The 20,439-nt window shown below is 42.4% G+C and overlaps 9 protein-coding genes and 1 long non-coding RNA gene across 19 annotated transcripts in view; 5 read left to right on the top strand and 5 right to left on the bottom strand.

The window, feature by feature from the left end:
* LOC6578020 (protein sickie) overlaps window positions 1-2,325 on the top strand; it is a 299,838-nt gene extending 297,513 nt beyond the window's left edge. For all 9 annotated transcript variants that reach the window (XM_015165951.3, XM_015165950.3, XM_032729136.2 and 6 more), the window contains 3 exons: window positions 21-276; window positions 443-922; window positions 990-2,325. In XM_015165951.3, coding sequence (XP_015021437.1) covers window positions 21-276; window positions 443-922; window positions 990-1,109 — 856 coding nt within the window. In that variant the 3' untranslated portion in view covers window positions 1,110-2,325. The remainder of the gene's footprint in view (window positions 1-20; window positions 277-442; window positions 923-989) is intronic.
* Window positions 2,326-2,547: 222 nt separating this feature from the next.
* Window positions 2,548-3,825, top strand: LOC6578017. 2 transcript variants are annotated; one of them, XM_015165955.3, is made up of 3 exons: window positions 2,548-2,653; window positions 3,081-3,501; window positions 3,559-3,825. In XM_015165955.3, the coding sequence occupies exons 2-3, from the start codon at window positions 3,090-3,092 to the stop codon at window positions 3,693-3,695; spliced, it is 549 nt and encodes a 182-aa protein (XP_015021441.1). In that variant the 5' UTR covers window positions 2,548-2,653; window positions 3,081-3,089; the 3' UTR covers window positions 3,696-3,825. The 2 variants fall into 2 exon arrangements, with proteins under 2 accessions (XP_015021441.1, XP_002003948.1); XM_002003912.4 differs by having other exon boundaries at window positions 2,633-2,725.
* On the bottom strand, window positions 3,741-4,441 carry LOC26527974. Its single transcript, XR_001449478.3, has 2 exons — window positions 3,878-4,441; window positions 3,741-3,815 (listed from the first exon to the last, which is right to left on the bottom strand). It is a non-coding gene; the product is annotated as an uncharacterized LOC26527974 (long non-coding RNA).
* Window positions 4,442-5,065: 624 nt separating this feature from the next.
* Window positions 5,066-5,914, bottom strand: LOC6578016 (proteoglycan 4). The gene is made up of 2 exons (XM_002003911.4): window positions 5,804-5,914; window positions 5,066-5,732 (listed from the first exon to the last, which is right to left on the bottom strand). Exons 1-2 carry the CDS (start codon window positions 5,819-5,821, stop codon window positions 5,109-5,111), a joined length of 642 nt encoding a protein of 213 aa, XP_002003947.1. The 5' UTR covers window positions 5,822-5,914; the 3' UTR covers window positions 5,066-5,108.
* A 477-nt stretch (window positions 5,915-6,391) lies between these two features.
* LOC6578015 (extensin) lies at window positions 6,392-7,491 on the top strand. Its single transcript, XM_002003910.4, has 2 exons — window positions 6,392-6,503; window positions 6,562-7,491. The coding sequence occupies exons 1-2, from the start codon at window positions 6,474-6,476 to the stop codon at window positions 7,360-7,362; spliced, it is 831 nt and encodes a 276-aa protein (XP_002003946.1). The 5' UTR covers window positions 6,392-6,473; the 3' UTR covers window positions 7,363-7,491.
* A 358-nt stretch (window positions 7,492-7,849) lies between these two features.
* Window positions 7,850-16,332, top strand: LOC26527147. Its single transcript, XM_015165945.3, has 6 exons — window positions 7,850-7,961; window positions 8,045-8,071; window positions 8,148-8,279; window positions 14,799-14,945; window positions 15,875-16,012; window positions 16,073-16,332. The coding sequence occupies exons 1-6, from the start codon at window positions 7,911-7,913 to the stop codon at window positions 16,271-16,273; spliced, it is 696 nt and encodes a 231-aa protein (XP_015021431.2). The 5' UTR covers window positions 7,850-7,910; the 3' UTR covers window positions 16,274-16,332.
* LOC122757325 lies at window positions 8,428-14,777 on the bottom strand. Its single transcript, XM_044009151.1, has 2 exons — window positions 12,768-14,777; window positions 8,428-9,177 (listed from the first exon to the last, which is right to left on the bottom strand). The coding sequence occupies exons 1-2, from the start codon at window positions 13,731-13,733 to the stop codon at window positions 9,133-9,135; spliced, it is 1,011 nt and encodes a 336-aa protein (XP_043865086.1). The 5' UTR covers window positions 13,734-14,777; the 3' UTR covers window positions 8,428-9,132.
* A 686-nt stretch (window positions 16,333-17,018) lies between the features above and the next one.
* On the bottom strand, window positions 17,019-18,265 carry LOC6578013. The gene is made up of 2 exons (XM_002003908.4): window positions 18,187-18,265; window positions 17,019-17,748 (listed from the first exon to the last, which is right to left on the bottom strand). The coding sequence occupies exons 1-2, from the start codon at window positions 18,226-18,228 to the stop codon at window positions 17,209-17,211; spliced, it is 582 nt and encodes a 193-aa protein (XP_002003944.1). The 5' UTR covers window positions 18,229-18,265; the 3' UTR covers window positions 17,019-17,208.
* A 108-nt stretch (window positions 18,266-18,373) lies between these two features.
* Window positions 18,374-19,414, top strand: LOC6578012. Its single transcript, XM_015165944.3, has 3 exons — window positions 18,374-18,467; window positions 18,530-18,928; window positions 19,007-19,414. Exons 1-3 carry the CDS (start codon window positions 18,402-18,404, stop codon window positions 19,046-19,048), a joined length of 507 nt encoding a protein of 168 aa, XP_015021430.1. The 5' UTR covers window positions 18,374-18,401; the 3' UTR covers window positions 19,049-19,414.
* Window positions 19,220-20,171, bottom strand: LOC6578011. Its single transcript, XM_002003906.4, has 2 exons — window positions 20,062-20,171; window positions 19,220-19,995 (listed from the first exon to the last, which is right to left on the bottom strand). The coding sequence occupies exons 1-2, from the start codon at window positions 20,128-20,130 to the stop codon at window positions 19,438-19,440; spliced, it is 627 nt and encodes a 208-aa protein (XP_002003942.1). The 5' UTR covers window positions 20,131-20,171; the 3' UTR covers window positions 19,220-19,437.
* Between the last annotated feature and the right edge of the window lie 268 nt (window positions 20,172-20,439).

Here is a 20,439-nt window from a genome sequence, read left to right as displayed (position 1 = left end):
CTCTCTCCATCCATGAACAGCGTCGATCACAAGACCTCGAAGGATCTGCGACAATATCTGGGCCACATTGCCGAGCAGGCGGCCATAGCGAACGGTGCCTCGGAGCTGCCATCTGTGATCATATTGGACAACTTGCACCACGCCTCCGCCCTGGGCGATGTCTTCTCCTGTCTGCTCAGCGCCGGGCCGGCCACCAAGCTGCCCTGCATCATCGGCACCATGTCGCAGGCCACCTGCAACACGACCAATTTGCAGCTCCATCACAATTTCCGCTGGGTAGGTCGAACATATTTCTCTTTCTTTTCGTGCAATGTCCGTCGTGTGGTCCGTCCGTCCGTTCGTATGAAAATAAGTCAAATGAGTATTGTGCAGTCGGTAGTGCCCGACTGAAACGTTCTCACTTGTCCTGTCCTCCACTCATTCAATCTCTTTCGCTTGGCAGGTGCTCACAGCCAATCATATGGAGCCTGTCAAGGGCTTCCTGGGTCGCTTCTTGCGTCGTCGCCAGTTCCAGCTGGAGCTGCAGACGCAGCAGGCACAGCCAGAGCTGGCGGCGGTGCTCGCCTGGCTGCCATCCGTTTGGCAGCACATCAACCGCTTCCTGGAGGTGCACAGCTCCAGTGACGTGACCATTGGACCACGGCTGTTCCTCTCCTGCCCGCTGGACTTGAAGGACTCGCAGGTGTGGTTCACCGACATCTGGAACTACCATCTGTCGCCCTACCTAATCGAGGCGGTGCGCGAGGGCGTGCAGCTCTATGGCCGAAGGGGCGGCGCCTGGAACGATCCGTCGGCCTTCATACGCAACTCCTATCCCTGGCCCTACGGCCCGGACTCGGTGCCCCCGCTGCGCCAGATCAACGCCGAGGATGTGGGCCTAGAGGGCGTGGCTCTCAGCAACGGCGAGCAACAGGATCCATTGGTAAGCAACTGCAACTCGCACTGCTTCTCTTCTTCCAAATAGATTCCTAATTGCGCCTTTCTTTCAGCTAAACATGCTGATGCGCCTGCAGGAGGCGGCCAACTACTCGGAGACACAGGAGCAGGAGTCCGACTGCGCCAGCCTGGACTCAAACGTGACGCCCGACAGCTCAGCGGGCGCTGAGTAGATCGACTCCACTCACAGATCTTAACTTCTAACATGCCAAATTAAAAGTTTCACATTTTTTGCTTGCGCTGTAACTGAAAGTCCCTATCACACCCACACGCGCACACACACACATCACAAAGGAATATTCTTGTACTACTTTTGCAATCAAGTTCTAAAGCAGTTCCAAGAGTTTTCCATTTGCACCAAGCCAATAAACTATTTAAGTACACTCAGAGAAATGGGGACGAGCTAAATCTGATTTCTTCAGCTATAAAGGAAAACAATTGCTGCCAAGACTCGCATCACTCACCGGACTTCTCTGAGTGTACAATCATGACATCTAATTCTTTCTCTCCTCTCTCTAATACCTCTCTCTATCTCCCCCCTCTCTCCCTCTCTCCACCACAAAATGTAGAATTGCACTTTTTAGCGCACTTGTTAAAAATGCAAGTTTCCCAAAATCAAAAAGAAAACTCTATGATCACCCATCTAACTAGACATTCAGAACTAACATAGTAAAACTCAGCGCAAGCGAAAAATGAAATAAACCAAAAGAAAAAAAACAAAAAGGAAATCCCAACATAAAATGTTAAAGAACCGCTAAGGGAAAACTAACACACTTTTGTACATAGAAAACCAAAAAACAACCCCAACTATATTTAAGTGACAATTTCTACAATGGTATCAGCATTTTATACCCTAACATAATATAATATCGGAAAACGAAAGGAAAACCCTATTGTAAATGTAGCCCTAAGTTTTTGCTACTACCAATATTTACAAGATGTACATTTAATGGAAAAAGCTTTCACTTTAGTTTAATTATTTGCGTAATTATCATTAAATATTGTTACAAACATATTGCATATTTATAAAACAAAAACAAAGTAAGAGAAGAATAAACAGGAGGAGATTAACTATTTAAACGATATTAATATGCCATATACAGCGCTTGGCCGCATCAGCATAATAAACGCGCTCATAAATGAAAACAAATACGTAATGACCCCCAAAAGTTTCCCTAAACAAATAGCAAATTTAACAAGCACAACTCCTAAATAAAACAACAATAATAAAAGAATACTGCAACAACACTAACAGAACTAAAATACATTTACGAATATAAAATACAATATTAATAATTATATGTCCTGTCTGTCTAATTTAAATGTGTACATTCATGAGATGTGAACTCAAATCAAAATCAAATAAACTTAAATCTATATAATAATAAACGATATTCATTTAATTGTTTTAGTACGATACAACATTCGATGAAAGTCGTTTCCCACCAAACTTCTTATGTTTATAGCACCATCTTCTGTTGAGAAGCCGAAGCTCATAGACATTTCGAGAGTAACTATAGTGCGCCATCTGTTGGTTATCTACAGAATGACACAATAAAATATGCCAACACGTGAGTACGATATTTTAAGCCGATATATCGATTACTGTTTGTGAGCAAATTGTGAGCTAATGAACTAAACGTTTTTGGTAATGACTAGTTCATACGAACCGATAACAGACTCTACTGAGAACAATCCGTGGCCGAAAACAGAATTGGTAATTTGTGATATAGTTTTTAAATTGAAAGGTTGCTATTGTGCATTTCCTTTTACCCACTTGAATTCGTTGGTAAAGTGTAATTAAGTGTTGACTGTCCCATACAACTACTGATTAAATTTAAAAGCAGCAATGGAGACATTGGAAACTCAGTGAAAAAAGTCTTCGATTACACAACAGCTACCACAAGGCGAACGCTAGCAAAAAAAAAAGACTAAATTTGCGTCGTGGGCTGCAAATATATATAGCTGTTTCTTAAATTACTCCAGCCGCAGCCGAAGCTGCAAATGTTTGCTTAACTATGCAATTCGTTATGCACGTAGTCCGTGCTGCTGTTACATAACCTGCGATGCGTCACCCCCGCACCCCCTTTGGATACACACATTTAGCAAATGCAATCCTAAAATGGCTCCCTCTATCGTTGCAGCTCTGAACTATGGCTCTTAGACTAATCAACAGTGCTCTGCGCCGCCAGCTGGCCGCCCAGTTGCCACACAACGCCCAGGTGGGCAGCGTTGCTTCAGTTCACACTCTGGACAAGATCGGCAAGCGCGAGGTTGTCGGCTTTGGCTGGAACGGCACAGCATGCTATGCGGATCGTGCCGATTACCCGATGCCCGCCGTGCGCTTCCGCGAGCCCAACAATGAAATCACCGCGCTGCGCACCAAGGAGCAGGGCGACTGGAAGAAGCTGAGCCCACAGGAGATCAAGGCTTTGTACCGTGCCAGCTTCTGCCAGACCATCGCTGAGGTCCAGGCCGGCACTGGTGAGTGGAAAATGCACCTGGGCATTGGCCTGATCTTCACCGCCGCCGCCATCTGGATCGCCGTGCTGATGAATCTGTTCGGTAAGCATTTGCATTTGCTGCTAAAGATCGTATGAGAAATCTAATCCCTGCTTGCAGTGTATGATGAACTGCCCGTCACCTTCGACGAGGAGCACCAGAAGGCGCAATTGAAGCGCATGATCGACTTGGAGATAAACCCCGTCACCGGCCTGACCTCCAAGTGGGACTACGAGAACAACAAATGGAAGAACTAAATGCAGTCCACGGCAATTCCAACTTGAAAGTAATTAAGCATAAAGTCAGGGGCGCTATGTATATTTAAGCGGCCAGAAACAAAAAGAATAGTTGAAATTAAATAATGGCCGCTGCCAAACCTAAAAAAAAGACAACGCAATCTTAATTTTCCGTACTCGGCAATAACTACAAGAAAACTCACCTGAAATGCTCGAAATCTATAAACGAATATGGAGGAAATATAGCAAATGCTTTATTTTCATCATAAATCCAAGGGGTCTTCTTCACTCATGCCGTGGTAGTGTACTCTGCTGCAGGTCGATGCATGTTGTGGGCTCGCACATGCCACGGCCGATCGCCACTCACATACATTTTCCAGGATGCATCACATTGGAAATAGAATTGGCCAGCAACCAGCAGCATTAATATCTTTAGTAACAGCATTGCGGGGTTGGTAATGTATGGTTGTTACGTTTCCCAGTGCGCAGTATGAGCTGCCCTTTAGCTGTTAGCTTGGGGGCTTAGTTTGCATAGCACTAGGCGCAACTAAAACGTTTATTAGCGGCCTAATTAATTCTATGCAGTAATGTTTCGATCGTACTACCAAGCATGCAACATTTAGTTACGCGGATAAATTCGAACCTGCGTGAAGTTGACTGCGCTCCCATAAAGTTTTCGCTGCGTTCACAAACCAAAAGCTGTTACTCAACAGTTCACCACAGTGGCAAAATGTTTTAAGCTCTAGATGGCGCTGCAATGGCAGTGCACGAAGATATTCAGTTTGAACAAAAACAACAGAGTTTCAACCAAAAATGTTGATGTGTGAAAAAAAGAGCACAAGAGTGAAGAGACACGAATTACTAGCAATGTATTTAATCTGTGAAAATTGTGAGTTAGTTCAAGTGGACGCAACGCTTCCGGCCATCTATTGACGTGTAGCTAAGGTTATAGCTGCTCATGAAAATGCAATAAGTTGTTCATTTGTTTATGCAAATCGTGGGATATGTTTCATTGAATATACAGAATAGGAATTTGAAGTGGGTGAGAAGTGCTGGCAATGCGTCCAGCCTTGTGTTCTTAGCACTTGTTACGACAACGATTTGATCTTCATCCATTGCAAATCTTTCTTGATAGTATGGGCGCGTACCACATAATGCTTCGCGTCGACTCTGACCAGTGCCAGGCAGGCAGACATCATAAAGAGGAGCACCAGTGGACACATAATGATATATATTAGAAATACGTATGCATGTATTTTTATCAGCTTTCATTCCGAGCACCCACACACAAGAACTGTACCGGATAGCCAGAGTTTGGCTTACCTTGAGCCGCCCCACTAATTGCATTTGTCTTGGCCTGGAGCGCCTAATCAACAACTGCACGCTGCTGGTGACTTATACAGGGTGTCTTTATTGAAGTTGAATGGTAAGTATTTATGTATTTTGCGCCGCTGCCTTCTTACTCTCGAAAGCATCGTTCCAGTGAGCCCAAAGAGGCTCGCGCTTTATATTGTGGAAGCCATCGTGGGCGTGCACATGCCGGATGCCCTGATTCTTATTCTTACCCGGTAATGAAATCTGGTGGCCGCCATTCTCCAGGTTCGCCTCCTCGGGGGCTTTGTATGTGATCAAATCAATTAAATCCGTAGAAGTCTTGTTAGAGTCGCTTGTGACCCCTAGGTGGGGTGGAATTTCTGTGACGGTTGGTGATCCCTTGGATGTTCCCTTCATAGTTGTCTGTGGAATTTTTGCAACGGTTGGTGATCCCCCGGTTACATTCTCCATGTTCTTCACAGTTGTCTCTGGATTCTTTGTGACAGTTGGTGCTGCCTCGTTTGAATTATCTATGTTCTTCACAGTTGTCTCTGGCTTCTTTGTGACAGTTGGTGCTGCCCCGGTTGGATTATCTATGTTCTTCACAGTTGTCTCTGGATGTTTTGTGACAGTTGGAGCTGCCACGGTTGGATTATCTATGTTCTTCGTTGTTGTTTCCGCTTCATTGGTATTATTCGCCTCCATTCTTTGCGGGAGTGCAATCAGCAGCAAGAGCAGCGATAGCTGTAAAGATCGAATCCTATGTGAAGGCAACCTCTTCTGATTTAGCCGTGCTCTGGGTGTCGTCATCTTACCAGCTTGGTTTTGACCATGTCAATTATTCGCCTAGACGGGTCGTCTGTGAAGAAATCGTACGCCAGAGAGCTTTGCACTCTTTATAGTGGTAAATTGATAATTGATTCGAACAGTTTCCTGGTTTTATGGCCATAACTAATATTAAGCATGACTGTGCCCAAGCTTTTCTCATTCGATACACTACAGAACGTAGCTAGGGCAATTCCCAGTTCTCAGTTTCCGATTCTCGCTTCTCTAAAAAAAGAAATCATTACATCTACATTCAATCTTTACAGTTTTGTTCATCGACTACATTGCGCAGCAAGGTTTTTAGTTGAGCAAATTATTGATAAAATAAATATTTTTTGACAATACAATAATGTGAAGTAAACTAAGGTAATCAGTATTTAAAAATAAAATAAAAGGTATTAAACAATATAATAAAATTTTATAAGCTTTTAGAATCTGCAATTATCTCTCTCGATTGCATTTATTTTTATTTCATATTTGATTAGCGTAATGTGACCCTTTAATTAACAATTCAGATTACTTGTAGTGCAGTGCCAATAATATTAATCATTTAGTTATCTACCTACCTCTGCTGAATCCACCTCTGGACTATATAAACACAACACAAGCGCAGCTCTAGCCAGCAGTCTGCACTAAGTACTCGGTAAGAGATCATCTAAGATGCATTTGAAGCTTCTCCTGATCGTTCAGGTGAGTGTATATATTTAGGTGCCAAGCAAGTTCGGTGATAAAGCTTCGTTTTGAGCAGCTATTGGCGATCACCTGCACCCAGGCCTGGGCTTACGACGACAATCAGACACTGGACGATGGGCAGCAGCAGCTAGAGACGACGACGATTGCTCCAGAGCCTGCAGCTGAAGAGAATGCAAAAGCACTTGCGGCCGAGGGGCTGCAGAAGATGAATGATGGTGATGTCCTGATCAACATGGGAACAGCCTTGCCGGAAACGACAAATCCTTCAACGACCATAACAACAGCAACTACCATTGAGGCTGAAAAGGAAGAAAACTCTTCTCCTCCTCCTCCGTATCATCCACTGGCTTATCCACAAAGGGAACAATACTTCCCTCTTCGTCCTGCTTATAACCCCCTTGCTTATCCACAGACACATCCGTACGGGTATGGATTTACTTATATTCAACCAAATCTCAGCCCTGAGCTAAAGCCCGCCTCAGGGAAGCCCACCGAGACACCCTCCGTCGCAGCTAATTACCCGGACTATCCAGGCTACCCGTATCCAAATTTTCCTATGCTACGCCCGCCCTTCTCTCCATATGGCTCACCCTATCCACAACCTGGGCGATTACCTTCTATCCCAGGCTTTGCACCTGGCATCAGCGGCGACAAACCTAAGTCAGACGCTCCAGACGATTCTGAGATGACCAAGGGGGAGAAGGCAAAGGTTGATCCAGAGGCACCCAAGCCCTCCGCGAAACCTCCCAGCTTTGGCTATCCCCCGGTCTATGTGGTACGACGACCGCTTCTACCCAGCTATCCATATCCGAGAAACATCGGAGGCTACGGTTCGCCCTATGGCTACGGGCGCTAGTTAAGACTTTTTAAGTGTTGATTAATCGAATTTATTGCATCGTGCTCAATAAATTAAAATACAGCAATTAATTATAGTTACCTTAGCAAAGGTAACTATTATACTCTTGCAATTGAATATTCACATGAATCATATTAGATTGAACATAATATATATCATAAATAGATAAGGCTGACTCTAAGCGGAAGAGTTCTGATTTATTGAAATTGTGATGTGTATTAACCTTTTCTATTGTTCTTTAGATCAGGAATGTGTTATTTATATAGAAATTGTATTATTGTAAGCGTCACATCTCTAATGAGAAAGATGCAACTAAAAGAGAAATATGAAGTGTGTGCGTGCATGCTATATAGTATTTAATGCCTATTCATTGCAAATCGTGGCTTTTCACGCCTGTAACGCAGATAACCCTGATCGCAAATCAGCGATACTCTCAGCGTCGCTCACCTCGTACTAATGCAGTCAAACGTGTTACTCAGTTCTATAGAATCAGCAGCGCAATCGAATGGGTCAGTTGTCAGTCGGCTAGAGAGTGAGAAGGATCGAAAATGTTCAGTCACCTCTGTAATATTGTCGGTTGCCTATTCATCGGATTAGTGGTAAGACTTCGAATATATACAGATATTTATACCTATGTATTGTCATGTCTAATAAACTGATTTAATGTATGGAAATTCTGCAGCTCTGTCAAAGTGCTTCAGTTGATTGGGTAAGTAAGTGTATTCCTAGCTCAGTGGGTGCCTCCCCTCCCTCTTTCGGTTTTTTTCTCTAATATGTATACTTAGGTGCGCACTAAAAGGGACACACGTGATATACCATCGGACAAGTTTAAGCCTCTTCAGCCTTCCTCAACCAATGTTAAAGAGAGTCTACCCCCCGTAAACAACGACACTAACGATCGTTCCACATTCCAAGAAGTCAGTATTAAAGGAACACGGCTGTACAAATTAAGCTCACTAAATATACTAGTAGTGTATATAAATTGATTGTTTGAAGCTGTCGAGCTTTTTCGACAACTCTGGCTCCAATCATTTACGAAGGCAAAAAAATAAAACCAAAACGATATAATTTAGCTTATTATTTATTAATTTAATGCCGAGTCTGTGGACACTGTTTAGGCAAAGTTATTTCGATGCGAGGGTGACAAGTTTGTAGGTGTTGCGCGAATGAAGACTATTTTCGTACAGAGTTTAAAAGAATATAAATAAAGAGGAGTATGCAATTAACAGAGCGGATGAGATTTACATATGTATGTGTGTTATGCTTTGTTATGTGCAAGAGTGCACTAACAGCGAATGAGAATGACAAAGGAAAGAGATTAACTTAAGAGAAGCTTATTTAACTATTAAGAGCAATTATTAGCTGCTGCGCCGAACATCCTCCCCACCGTTAAAAGACCATGACTTTTAACAGGATCATCAACCGGAAGGACGCACAGCTTATTGACAGCTCGACGTGTAGTTCCAGTGGGTGTACGCAGAACAGCGACTCTCACGGCTCCATCGGCTCCAGCGATGATTTCAACGACCCGGGCTAATGGCCACTTCAAAGGTGGCAGGTTTTCGTCTTTTACACAGACGACATCGTTGACCTTGATAGAAGGCCGTGGGGTCCGCCATTTTACTCGCTGTTGCAGAATTGTGAGGTATTCCTCACTCCATCGCTTCCAAAACAACTGCTGTATGTATGTCATACGCTGCCAGCGATCGAGGCGATTGCAGTTAATCCGAGATAGATCTGGTTCGGGGAAGTCGATAAGTGGTCGACCAATCAGGAAATGCCCTGGAGTGAGAACTCCAAGATCATCAGGGTTTTCTGAAATTGGAACAAGAGGACGAGAATTGATTATAGCCTGAATTTGGCACACCAATGTGCGCAGTTCATCGAAACCAAGAAGTGCCGATCCCATAGACCGATATAGGTGCCTTTTAGCTGTCTTCACTGCTGCCTCCCAAAGACCGCCAAAATGTGGCGAACGAGGAGGTATGAATTTCCAATCGAAGCTGTTGTTGATGCAGTAGTTGTGAACTTCAGTACGATGTTCCTGGCTCAAAAATAAACGCCTCAGATCCGCCAACTCGTTCCGTGCACCCACAAAGTTGGTTGCGTTGTCTGACCAGATGCATGTTGGAATGCCGCGCGTACTGACGAAACGCTTGAGGGCGCCCAAAAAGGCAGCTGTTGACAGATCCTTTGCAAGCTCCAGCCATACAGCCTTGGTTGTGAAACAAACGAACACGCAGACGTAGCATTTTACTGATGCTCTATTTCGTCCATCGGGCTTGTAATAAAAAGGTCCACAATAGTCAACTCCAGTGATTGTGAATGCCGGTGAGCACTGTGCACGCTCCTTAGGCAAGTCTGCCATTATATGCTCAACTAGGCGAGGCCGGGATCTGCAGCAAATTATGCATTTTCGCAATTCTCGGGCAACAGTTTTCATGCCGCCTATGGGCCAAAACTGCAATCGAATAGCTGCAAGCAAAGCCTGCGGTCCGGCGTGGTGATGCATTTGATGAAAATGGGATATTATAGCGAAGGTTAAGGGATGGTTTTTGGGTAAAATAATTGGGTGACGCGCATCGAAGCCGAGAGTAGAATGCCCCAAACGACCACCAACTCTTAGTAGACCAAAATCATCCATAAACGGAAATAGCGAAAGAATGGCGCTTGACGAGTGTATATTCCTTCCATTCTGTAGGGCAGAGTATTCCGGTTGCAACTGAGCTCTTTGAGCAAGACGACATAATAGGAACGATCCTTGACGCAGATCATCCGATGATAACTCAGGTGATTTTATTTTCCGGATGAATTTATGAACATAACCAAAGATTCGCTTCATTATTCCGAATGAATTTATGTACTTGAATGACAAAGAGATGTCCACATGCTCTGCCGACAGCAAGACTCTTTGACGCATTTCAGGCAAGCATGCTTCAGGCAAGCAGTGCCTAGGCCAATAACATTTTTCCTCTTGCAAAAAAGAAGGTCCATGCATCCATAATTTCGAGTGCAAGAGCTCTAACGGTGCTGCTCCTTTAGATAACATATCTGCAGCGCATAACTCAAGCTTAGGCACAGTGAGGGTCTTTAGTGGGGCGACTCTAGCCTTGGAACAGAGTAGATGCACTTTAACAGCATTATTCTTCGATGACCGAACATAAACACAAGAGCCATAGGCCTGAAGGCTAGCATCGCAGAAGGCATGTAATTCAACTCTTGCTTTAAGTTCGAGTACATAACGAGGAAAGGTTGCATTGCTCACTTGATGAAAGTCCTTACAAAATTCGCTCCAAATCGTTTCCAATGATTGTGGTAGACTCTCATCCCATTGTAGCTTGTCTCTCCACATGCGTTGCAAGATGATTTTTGCCCTAGTTAATGTTGGTCCGATCAAACCTAACGGATCGTAGCATCGCGCAATGGTTGACAGAACTGAACGTTTTGTGTGTTTTCCAACACTAATTTTGGGCTCGAAAGTGAATACGAAGCTATCCTTTCGAGGCTCCCAGATGAGTCCAAGAGTTTTTGTCACATCGGTCCCATCGCCGAGTTTGAGAAAACTCTCCTGCTCGATTTCTGGAACTCCGCGAAGAATGTTGATTGAGTTTGAGCACCATTTTCTCAATTTGAAGTTGCCTCGCTCAAGAAGATTTTTAGTTTGTTCCATTATGTCGCGAACTTCTTCAACTGAATTGCCTCCTGAGATCAGATCGTCAACATAGAAATCTCGCAAAACAGTTTTAGCTCCTAGGGGGTATGATGACGACTCATCCATTGCTAATTGGTGCATTGCACGAATAGCCAAAAAAAAGCGGGCTTGGTCCCATAAGTGACGGTATTCAATTTGAAGACTAGAATGTCGTCGTCTGATGAGTTTCGCCATAAGATACATTGAAGCATTGCATCAGGCTCTGAAACCTTCACACACCTATACATTTTACTAATATCACCTGTAAGTGCAATGGAAAATGTGCGGAAACGAACGAGTGTGTGAAACAATGTGGCTTGTATGGTCGGTCCTGACATAAGAATATCATTTAATGAAAGCCCAGATGTGGTAACAGCCGAACCGTCGAATACCACTCTCAGCTTTGTTGTCGAACTTTCTTCCTTGTATACACAATGATGAGGCAAGAAGTATTTGCATTTAGAAATCTCTGCGCTGAGCACCGGTGACATATGGCCGAGATCAATATATTCTTTCATAAATGCAGAGTATTTTTCCTTCATAGCATAATTTCGAGCAAACTTACGCTCCAAATTTAAGAGCCGACGCTTGGCCTGCACATAAGAGTCGCCCAAAGATTCGAAGCCTTGCTTTTTGGCAAGCAGACTAAGTATTCCCCTGAAGACAATCGACGATGAGTTGCGATGAAATGCTGCTGACAGTGGAGCTCCTCTGTTGTTACCTTGGCGATAGGCTCGAAAACGTGCTCCACTTCCCAAAATTGACGAACCAAATCATCAAGCCGAGTGCTGAGATTGGTATCATCGGAAGCTCTTTGAGTTACGATGAACGATGAGAGTTTGGGGGCCGATTGCCCGCCACCTGATATGATCCAGCCGAGTTGAGTTTTCTGCAAAACTGGCAACCCAGGTGCCAACATAATTTGCCCAATACACAACAGCTCAAAGAAAAGACCAGCTCCGATGAGAAGATCAATTCGCTGTGACTTATAAAATAAGGGATCAGCTAACTTTATGTTTGAGGGTATGTTCCAACTATTAGTAGACATTGAAATTCCAGGCTGATTATCAGTAATCGTCTTGGCGATGATTGCGCTGATGGTAGTTGAGTAATCTGAAATCCGCGATTTCAGAACGAGATCGACTGAATATCCTTCAGTTGAGAAGCTAGCATCTCCAATGCCAGAAACTGCACTAAGCGACTTTCTTTTTCGGAGCTGAAGCTGATTAGCGAATTGCGTGGTAACAAAGTGAAGTTGAGATCCTGAATCTAAGAGTACACGACACGGAACGAATGTTCCAGCTCGATTCTTAACAAGGATTATAGCAGTGGCTAGAAGCACAACATCAGACGAATGAGGCGACAGATGGGCTTGAGGCAAAGAAGGTGACATTGCAACCATAGCAGAGGAATGTATTGCATTTGTTTGTTGGACAGTGTTGGATGTATCTACTGAAGATTGATTGTAATGCAATAAGGTATGGTGCTTCGATTGACAAGTGCGGCAGGTACTAGATTTGCAATCTTTCAGCTGATGCCCCTTTCTTAGGCAATTTAGGCACAGAGCGAGTCTCTTGGCCTCCTTATGTCGTGCAATGGGTGGCAATTGCTCAAAACGCTTACATTGAAATATCATGTGGCTCGTGTCTTCGCAAAAGACACAACGACTGGGAGCTTTGGAAGCAACAAATGATTTTCTTAAATATGTACTCACGATCTTCCCTGACTTGCCAACCTGACCATCCTGCAAAACTTGATCCACATTTTCAAGCATTCGACACCGCTCTTGCAAGAACGTTGACAACTTGGCCCACGACGGTAACTCATTTGCTGATGATCGTTCCTCCCATTTGGCCTGAGTGCATTTGTCCAATTTCTGCAACACTGTTTGCACGATGATACAATCAGCGACTTCTTCCCTCGATGCAAGAGAATCCATAGCACGAATGTGAGATGTAACCTTATCCGCCAACTGCCTCAGTCTACCCACAGATGAATCTGCCTTCTCAAGCCCAAATATCGCTCTGATGTGTGCCTGTAAAATAAAACGTTTATTATCAAATCGACGTTGAAGAATATCCAGAGCGACGCTATAGTTAGCCCTATTTATTTCCAATGAGCCGATGGTATCCAGCGCAGCACCACTTAAGCAGGACCGAAGATGTTGGAGCTTCTCAATAGGGCTGAGCTCAGAGTCAGCATCTATGATCGTTTTGAACATAGAGAAAAAGTTTTCCCACTCAGTATAGATTCCACTAAATTTTGGCAATTCCAACTGCGGCAAACGCGACCGATTTGACATAATGAGCACTGGATTAGCATTTGTAAAGCTTGTATTAAGTGTCGAAGAAAACTGTTGATTTGGCCGACTTCCCAGTTCACGTTGAAGCAGGGCCTTAAACTTCAGTAGAATTGATTCAAATTTCGCAGGTAAATCACTGGATATGGACTCAAAATCTGATTCTTCTAAGTTCGTGTGAACCGCATCGAAATTTGACTCTAATTTGGTGATTGAGTCCAAAAGTACACGTAAATCACACGAATCCATATGGCTTAATTTGTCCGCGTCTGATTCGGCATATAGTCTTTCGAGTCTATCGAACAGCGCTTTCGTTTTACGCTTTAGATAAGTGACCTGAGATGCAGGAACTTGATCAGCACTCGATTCTAAATTATTCATTTTAGCCACAAATTTATTTGTTTTATGTTCACTTTTGAAAGAACACTTGCAATTGCAAAGTTAATGTACAAGCTAATAGTTCCACTTATGCACATATAATTTATCTGCACATTTTATATGCAAGCCCACTGTACGTATATACATATGTATGTACGTGTGTGATCGAGACAACTATTTTCGGAATAGCTGTGCAGACGCTACATAAAAGGCGCTAAACGCGATGATCCACGGACGAAAGAAAAAATGATAAAGATAATCAGAATGCAAAGCCACTGCATGCAGATTATCTGAGCTTTGATTTATGTATGTGTGTGTGTGTGTGTGTCTTCTACGATTGACACAGCTTTTTAGGTTTGCGCGCTTTCTATGCAGATGCAGCTGAGAAAGCGCCAACCGCGACGAACGAAACGGCAATTAAAAGAGGATGCAAGAAACTCAAGACAATTGCGTACACATACATATAAGCAGTTCGAACGAAATGTTAAATGTTTTACAAGGTTGTGTCACAATGAAATTGATAATTTGAATGCACTATCTTGCACAAATGTTTTGTAAATTTCACTGATGAGCGACGCCAAGATGGTGTAATAACGTTTAACGCGCTAAGCGAGCACCACAGAGTGTATTAGAGATCACGTCGGGGTCACCAAAATGTTTGAAGCTGTCGAGCTTTTTCGACAACTCTGGCTCCAATCATTTACGAAGGCAAAAAAATAAAACCAAAACGATATAATTTAGCTTATTATTTATTAATTTAATGCCGAGTCTGTGGACACTGTTTAGGCAAAGTTATTTCGATGCGAGGGTGACAAGTTTGTAGGTGTTGCGCGAATGAAGACTATTTTCGTACAGAGTTTAAAAGAATATAAATAAAGAGGAGTATGCAATTAACAGAGCGGATGAGATTTACATATGTATGTGTGTTATGCTTTGTTATGTGCAAGAGTGCACTAACAGCGAATGAGAATGACAAAGGAAAGAGATTAACTTAAGAGAAGCTTATTTAACTATTAAGAGCAATTATTAGCTGCTGCGCCGAACATTGATATTGTTTCATCCTTGCAGCACTCAACGGCCGAAGCCCATCCCAGGTTCGGATCCTCGGAAGCAAATAGTGAGGATAGCTCATGGCCATCCGCATCGACATTCTCCAAACAAAGTCGCTTTGATCGTCCCTCACCCCTGCCCTCTTCTCCGGCCAGATTTAATTCGGTATGAAATCGACAGAAAAGTTAGGAGCAGCATAGAATCAAGTTTCAGCTCTGATATAATTCTAAGCCAGTAAGAACGTTGCAGTCGGGCTGCGTAATACTCATTCACACCCCATCAGCAATTTAGTAGCTAAGTTTAGCTCTAATACTGAAGAAAATGCAGTTTTTCCTGATTTGCCATGCCCCTACTGAGCGTAGACCCTTAATTTTTTGTCAGTTTTTAGAACGAGCTAACGCTACCCTAACTGCAGGATTTGAAGGCTTACGCTCAAAAAAGGCGAAACTTACAGGGTGTTTTTCGATATGCCATGCCCCTAAAGAGGCGTAAAAATTATTTTGGGCTTATCGATAGAGGAAGTTACTAGTAACCTAACTATCCAAATACTTTAGGATATATAAACTTTTGCGGTTTGCCGCGCCCCCTGTAGACGGACATATATTCGTCGAAGCTTCTTGGTCTTGGGTGGTCAGCCCGAGTATGTATACAAAATTTTAGGTGTATAGACATAGATCTTCCGGCCCGATTTGCCACGCCCCTAATAGGCGTAGACATATAATATAAAATAATCATAACATTAGCTTACGTGCAAAATTTCAATGTTCTAGTTGTAAAACTCTTGGAGATAAACTTTTATCCGATTTGCCACGCCCCCAAAGGGCGTAGATATATCCGCCATAGCTCGTGATCTTGGGTGGTCGACGTTCTAGCTCTTCAACTAATATGATTTGTGACATATCGGAAAATTCATTTTCCGATTTGCCACGCCCCTAGTGAGGAGATATACACTAGTATGTGTTCCAAATTTTAAGTCTTTAGCTTCAATAACGCCGAAATAAGCTGTGTTCATACGGACAGACGGACGGACAGCAAGACGGACATTGCACAAAATCAATATACTAATTCACACTAGTTTCTATACGTTTATACAGCCCAATTTTGATCCCGCATTGGACACGATTACTGAACCCTTTGTCAATGGTCGCAGAATGAGTGGTTCTTCGCGTTTAGGTCAATCAGTGTTTGGGGAAACTGGTTTCTCTAGCCCTATGCCTTTGAGCATGCAGACGGTATGTTAGTTTACTAAACTGTTATTAATCAATTGATCAGACTACGTAATATTCTGATAGGGTCCACGCATATCTACGAGTAATGGATTTTTTACTCCCATTAATAATTTCGAAGAATCTGGTTTTGCTGGTGGCTTCCCCAATAATTTCTATCGCTCGGAATCTTATAGCTACAACTCAGATGGCAACGGTCCGCCACGCATTCAGCAAAGCGTATTCGACAGTCGCCTAGGAAATGGCATGATAACTCGGAAGTTTTAACATAGATTTCTAATCATCTAACCAAAAATACTCAATAATAAACTGATAACCTACATATACATATATTTTCTAAATATATTTCCGCATTTACTGACTGCGCAAATCCAAAATCTATTAAGATTAGGTACGAAAAAATGCCTGCATTTGGCAATAATAGTAAATGCATATAGTTTATACTTAGAATTCGATCCAACTTTCCAAGTTTGCCAAGTTACTACTTAGGTAGAGATTCGAACCATTTAGCACTTATCATTCAGTTCTATAGCACGCAGCTTTTCATAACATTCAGCTTTTTCATTGTCAATTTAGGTTTTGGCACACGATTTCTTTGCTTAAAATACATTATTCAGCTCTTCTCATTCAACTAGCCATAACACTGAGCTGTTGCCATTTAATTGCATAATGAATAAGAAATAGTTTTATAAAGTCTCATTGAATTTAGCTTTTGGTAAACTTTTTATTGTTCAATTCCGATAACATTCAGTTTTTTTCATTCAACTAGCTGCAGTTTCATAGCAATCATCTGATGTAATGTCGTTTCATAGCATTCGAGTATTGTCATTCAGTTTCTTAGCTTCCAAAGCTTATCAAATATAAAATCTCTATAATAATTATACAGATGTACGCAGTAAGTCTGAAATTTCTGGTTCTTCTGGTATACATCCATTATAACCAAATTTCCAATACTAAATATTAGAGAACAATATTAGAGGAAACTAAAGGATAATATTTAATATACAGACAAAGTTATCTTCAAAAGAAGAACTTTATTTATACTGAAGATTATATGTTCTTGGAAATATTTTACATACATATATTATTAAAAATTAATTAAGTACATTAGGTATTTAAAAATATAACATAATCGTAAATGTCATACCTCTTATATTAAAACTTAAACTAAAATATTTTAATTCAACATTCTATGAAGAACATTAGCATTCTAAGTTTTCAATAATGTCTTCTAACATCAAATACTTAATTTCAATATCGCTTTCGTCTTTAAAGGCCGTAAACCATTTCGGCAGCTCCGAGTCCTTCATGTTCTGCCTTCTTAGATAAGCCTCAATGTGATCTTCAGTTCGTTCCATGAAGGTGTAGAGTTGCCTTTCCAAGCTCTGCTCGAATGTGTCGAAGCCAAATTGACGCATTAGCTTGTCCACAAGGCTCTCGGATCCGTCTAGCTCCAAACGATCATACTCCTCCTCTTCATAATATAGATCTAATAGATCCATTAGCCATACCAGTAAGTCATTTAGCTCCTCAAAGTCAACTTTGTGACTGGCCCGTTCAATGAATGTGGCAATTTCATCAAATATAATCCGATCCATCTCGTTGGGGTCCAGTCGCTCGGCAGCATCGATAATACGCTGAAGCAGCTCCACGGACTCGCTCAATGCCCGCTGGCCGAATGTCGTAGCCTCTCGCACTAGACTTGATTCCAGTTTTTCGCAGGATGTAATTGGATTCGTGTACTGCGTGAAAATTATTCAAGATTTGACTTTAATGGGATTCTTGAAGAGAAGTGATAGTAATAGAGGAGAAGCACTTATAAAAAGAAAATTACAAAATACAAAAATGATATATCATTTTTATATTACTCAATCAAATATTTTATTTTTTTAGACATGCAGAAAGTAATTCAACTTATTAAATCATTTTTTCCACGGTTAACTTTTAATTCGTTATTGGATTGTTATTTTAATCGCTTAGTTCATAGGAATTCGGAAATAGAAAAACTTTTAGTTAAGCTGGATAGATAGAGGAATAGCAGTCGTCGAAAGGTGATTTAGTGCATTAGACAACTGAATCTTCGGTCGAGCAGAGTTGATTACAGCTATAGGTTATATGTAGAAATGGACATACGCAATTAACCTTTTCAGACTGTCTCCTGTTCGATTAGCTTGGCTTACCGCTGAGTGCAGGACTGCGAAGAGGAGTACGATACGCCACATGCTGATGCCACTGGTTGTGCGTTATTCGGAAGACTGTATTGTTCTAATGGAGCTAACTTAGCCTCTTATAGGCACGCACACAATGTGGGGATCGTGGGATCGGTGAAATATTCGCTACTCTATAATCAGTTAATGCGATTCGCTTGACGTGATAACAACGTTCCGCTAATAAAATGATGAGTGCGCGATTATTCATCAGAGCTCCACTACTTCTGATGCTGCTGCTGATGCTAATGGGCGTAGGTTGTGTGTGAGCCACGCCTCTTTGCTTGGTGGATAACTTGTTGGGTTTATTTAATAGCTGTCTGTGGCGCTGCCTGGCAGGGCGAGCTTCCAGGAGTTGCGTAAGCTGCTCAGACAGCAGCAACAGGACGAGCAACAGCTCAAGGAACAGCAGTTCAACGAGGACCTCAACTCGTGGCTCCAGGCCTTGGAGCAACTGGGTCAAGACCTGGCCGCATTCGTGAATCAGTGCCGTCCACGGGGCAGTCGTTGTGGGCAGCGGCAAGTGCAGCGCCGCTTGCGCTCGCTGAGACGCAGCCACAGTGACTTGCGCGCCCAGTTGGAGACCCTTGAGATCAGCTACGTGGGCAAGATCAGCGAGGAGGAGCTGCTGATGCCCGCATTGCGTGCTGTGAGACAGGTGCTGCACCAATACGAGGACTTCATGAGGCTGATCAACACAGAGGCCTACAAATTGGTGAGCCAGTAGAGTATCCGACTCCTGCTGTTAAAATTGAATACATAACTGTGTAGTAATTACACTTTCTCGAGGCAGATTCACGCGATCGAAAAGCTCCCAGCTGAGAGATATACTTAAATATAATTACCGTGCTCACATAGGAAAATTGTACAGTCACATAAAGAAAGTCGACTACACGAAGATTATATAAATAGCTTTGCGTATGCATGAATGTATAAGTATATAGAAGTATAAATATAGAAATATATAAATATGTATATACAGAAATGTAGAGGCAAATCAGATCAATACGAAGAAAACAATTAATTAAGTTTAATATTCGTTTCAAATTTTTTTCAAATATTGAATTTATTGCTGTTTCTTATGTCTATCAGGTGTAAATATATAAATCCATATATATCAAATATATACAAGTAGAAATGTATACAAATTCGAATTCATAATAATGCGCAAATGTATCTAAAGTTATCTTTGGCTGTGTAACGATTGCGTTCAAATTATCTCAATTATATGGTAATTAAGTTTCTTAAAGATTTTCTAGGAGTTAGGAGTGCATTTAGTGCATCTCCAATTGCTTGGGCAACGGCCTCTATAATAATTCTTCCCTGGGCCGTGTAGTCCATTAACTGTAGCTCCGGCACCGTCTCTCGCAGCTTGCTGGGGAATTCCATGTAGGCCTGGATGATGCTATCCGCGGTTTCGGTCTGCCAACGAGACACATATTGCAGTATCTCCTCAATCGTTGTTTGTGTGGCTTCGGAGTACTTTCGCAACTCTAATCGGGCTTTGGCGAAGAAGGCGCGAATGGAGAATTTCAACTCGTCTGATTGCCGCCCTTTGAAGTCGTCGTGAATGAGGAAGAATATGAGGTATGCCGCGCTATAGTAACTCTCATTGTTCGCCTTGTCTAGCATCTCGAAATCAATATCAATTGAGCTGTTCGTGCTCTGCACCTTCTGCCGGTAGCTACTTATGCTCGACTCCAGCACCTCATTGTAGAGCCTCTCAATCTTCCTCACGGTCGAATCGGCTGCAGTGCTGTCCTTACGCAAATCAGCTGCGCTCTGACAATGAAATCGAATATAAATAAATATGTATATAGGTAGCGCCTGGAACGCGACTCGACTTACCCCACTGATAAGCAGCCCGAGGCAGATTAGCGCTGTCAGCCAGCGAGATATTGAAGTGCTGCCGTTCATGTTTGCCTTCAGATTGAAACTGAGCTGCAAAGCTGAGTAAATTTTAAAATCAGAACTGAAACCAAGCAGCTGGCCTGCCGTCACTGAGGGTATTTGAATTTTGTTACACAGTTTATAATGGTGAATCCATTACATCTGTTTGTTATGGGTCTGAATGAAAGATTAAAATTATGAACGATGCATTGTAGCCAAAGAAGAGCTCGATACAAGCGAATAAATAACTGATACTAGTTAAAACAAAAAAAAAAAAAAAAAAAAAAAAAAAATTAAATATCAAATGCAAACTGATTTCTGTATTATACGAAAACT

The sequence above is a fragment of the Drosophila mojavensis genome, unplaced genomic scaffold (genome assembly GCF_018153725.1).
Source record: "Drosophila mojavensis isolate 15081-1352.22 unplaced genomic scaffold, ASM1815372v1 contig_49, whole genome shotgun sequence".
NCBI classification, from domain to species: Eukaryota; Metazoa; Arthropoda; class Insecta; order Diptera; family Drosophilidae; genus Drosophila; species Drosophila mojavensis.
Note: the sequence above shows the minus strand (reverse complement) of the source record. Positions and strands in the feature narration are given on the sequence as shown.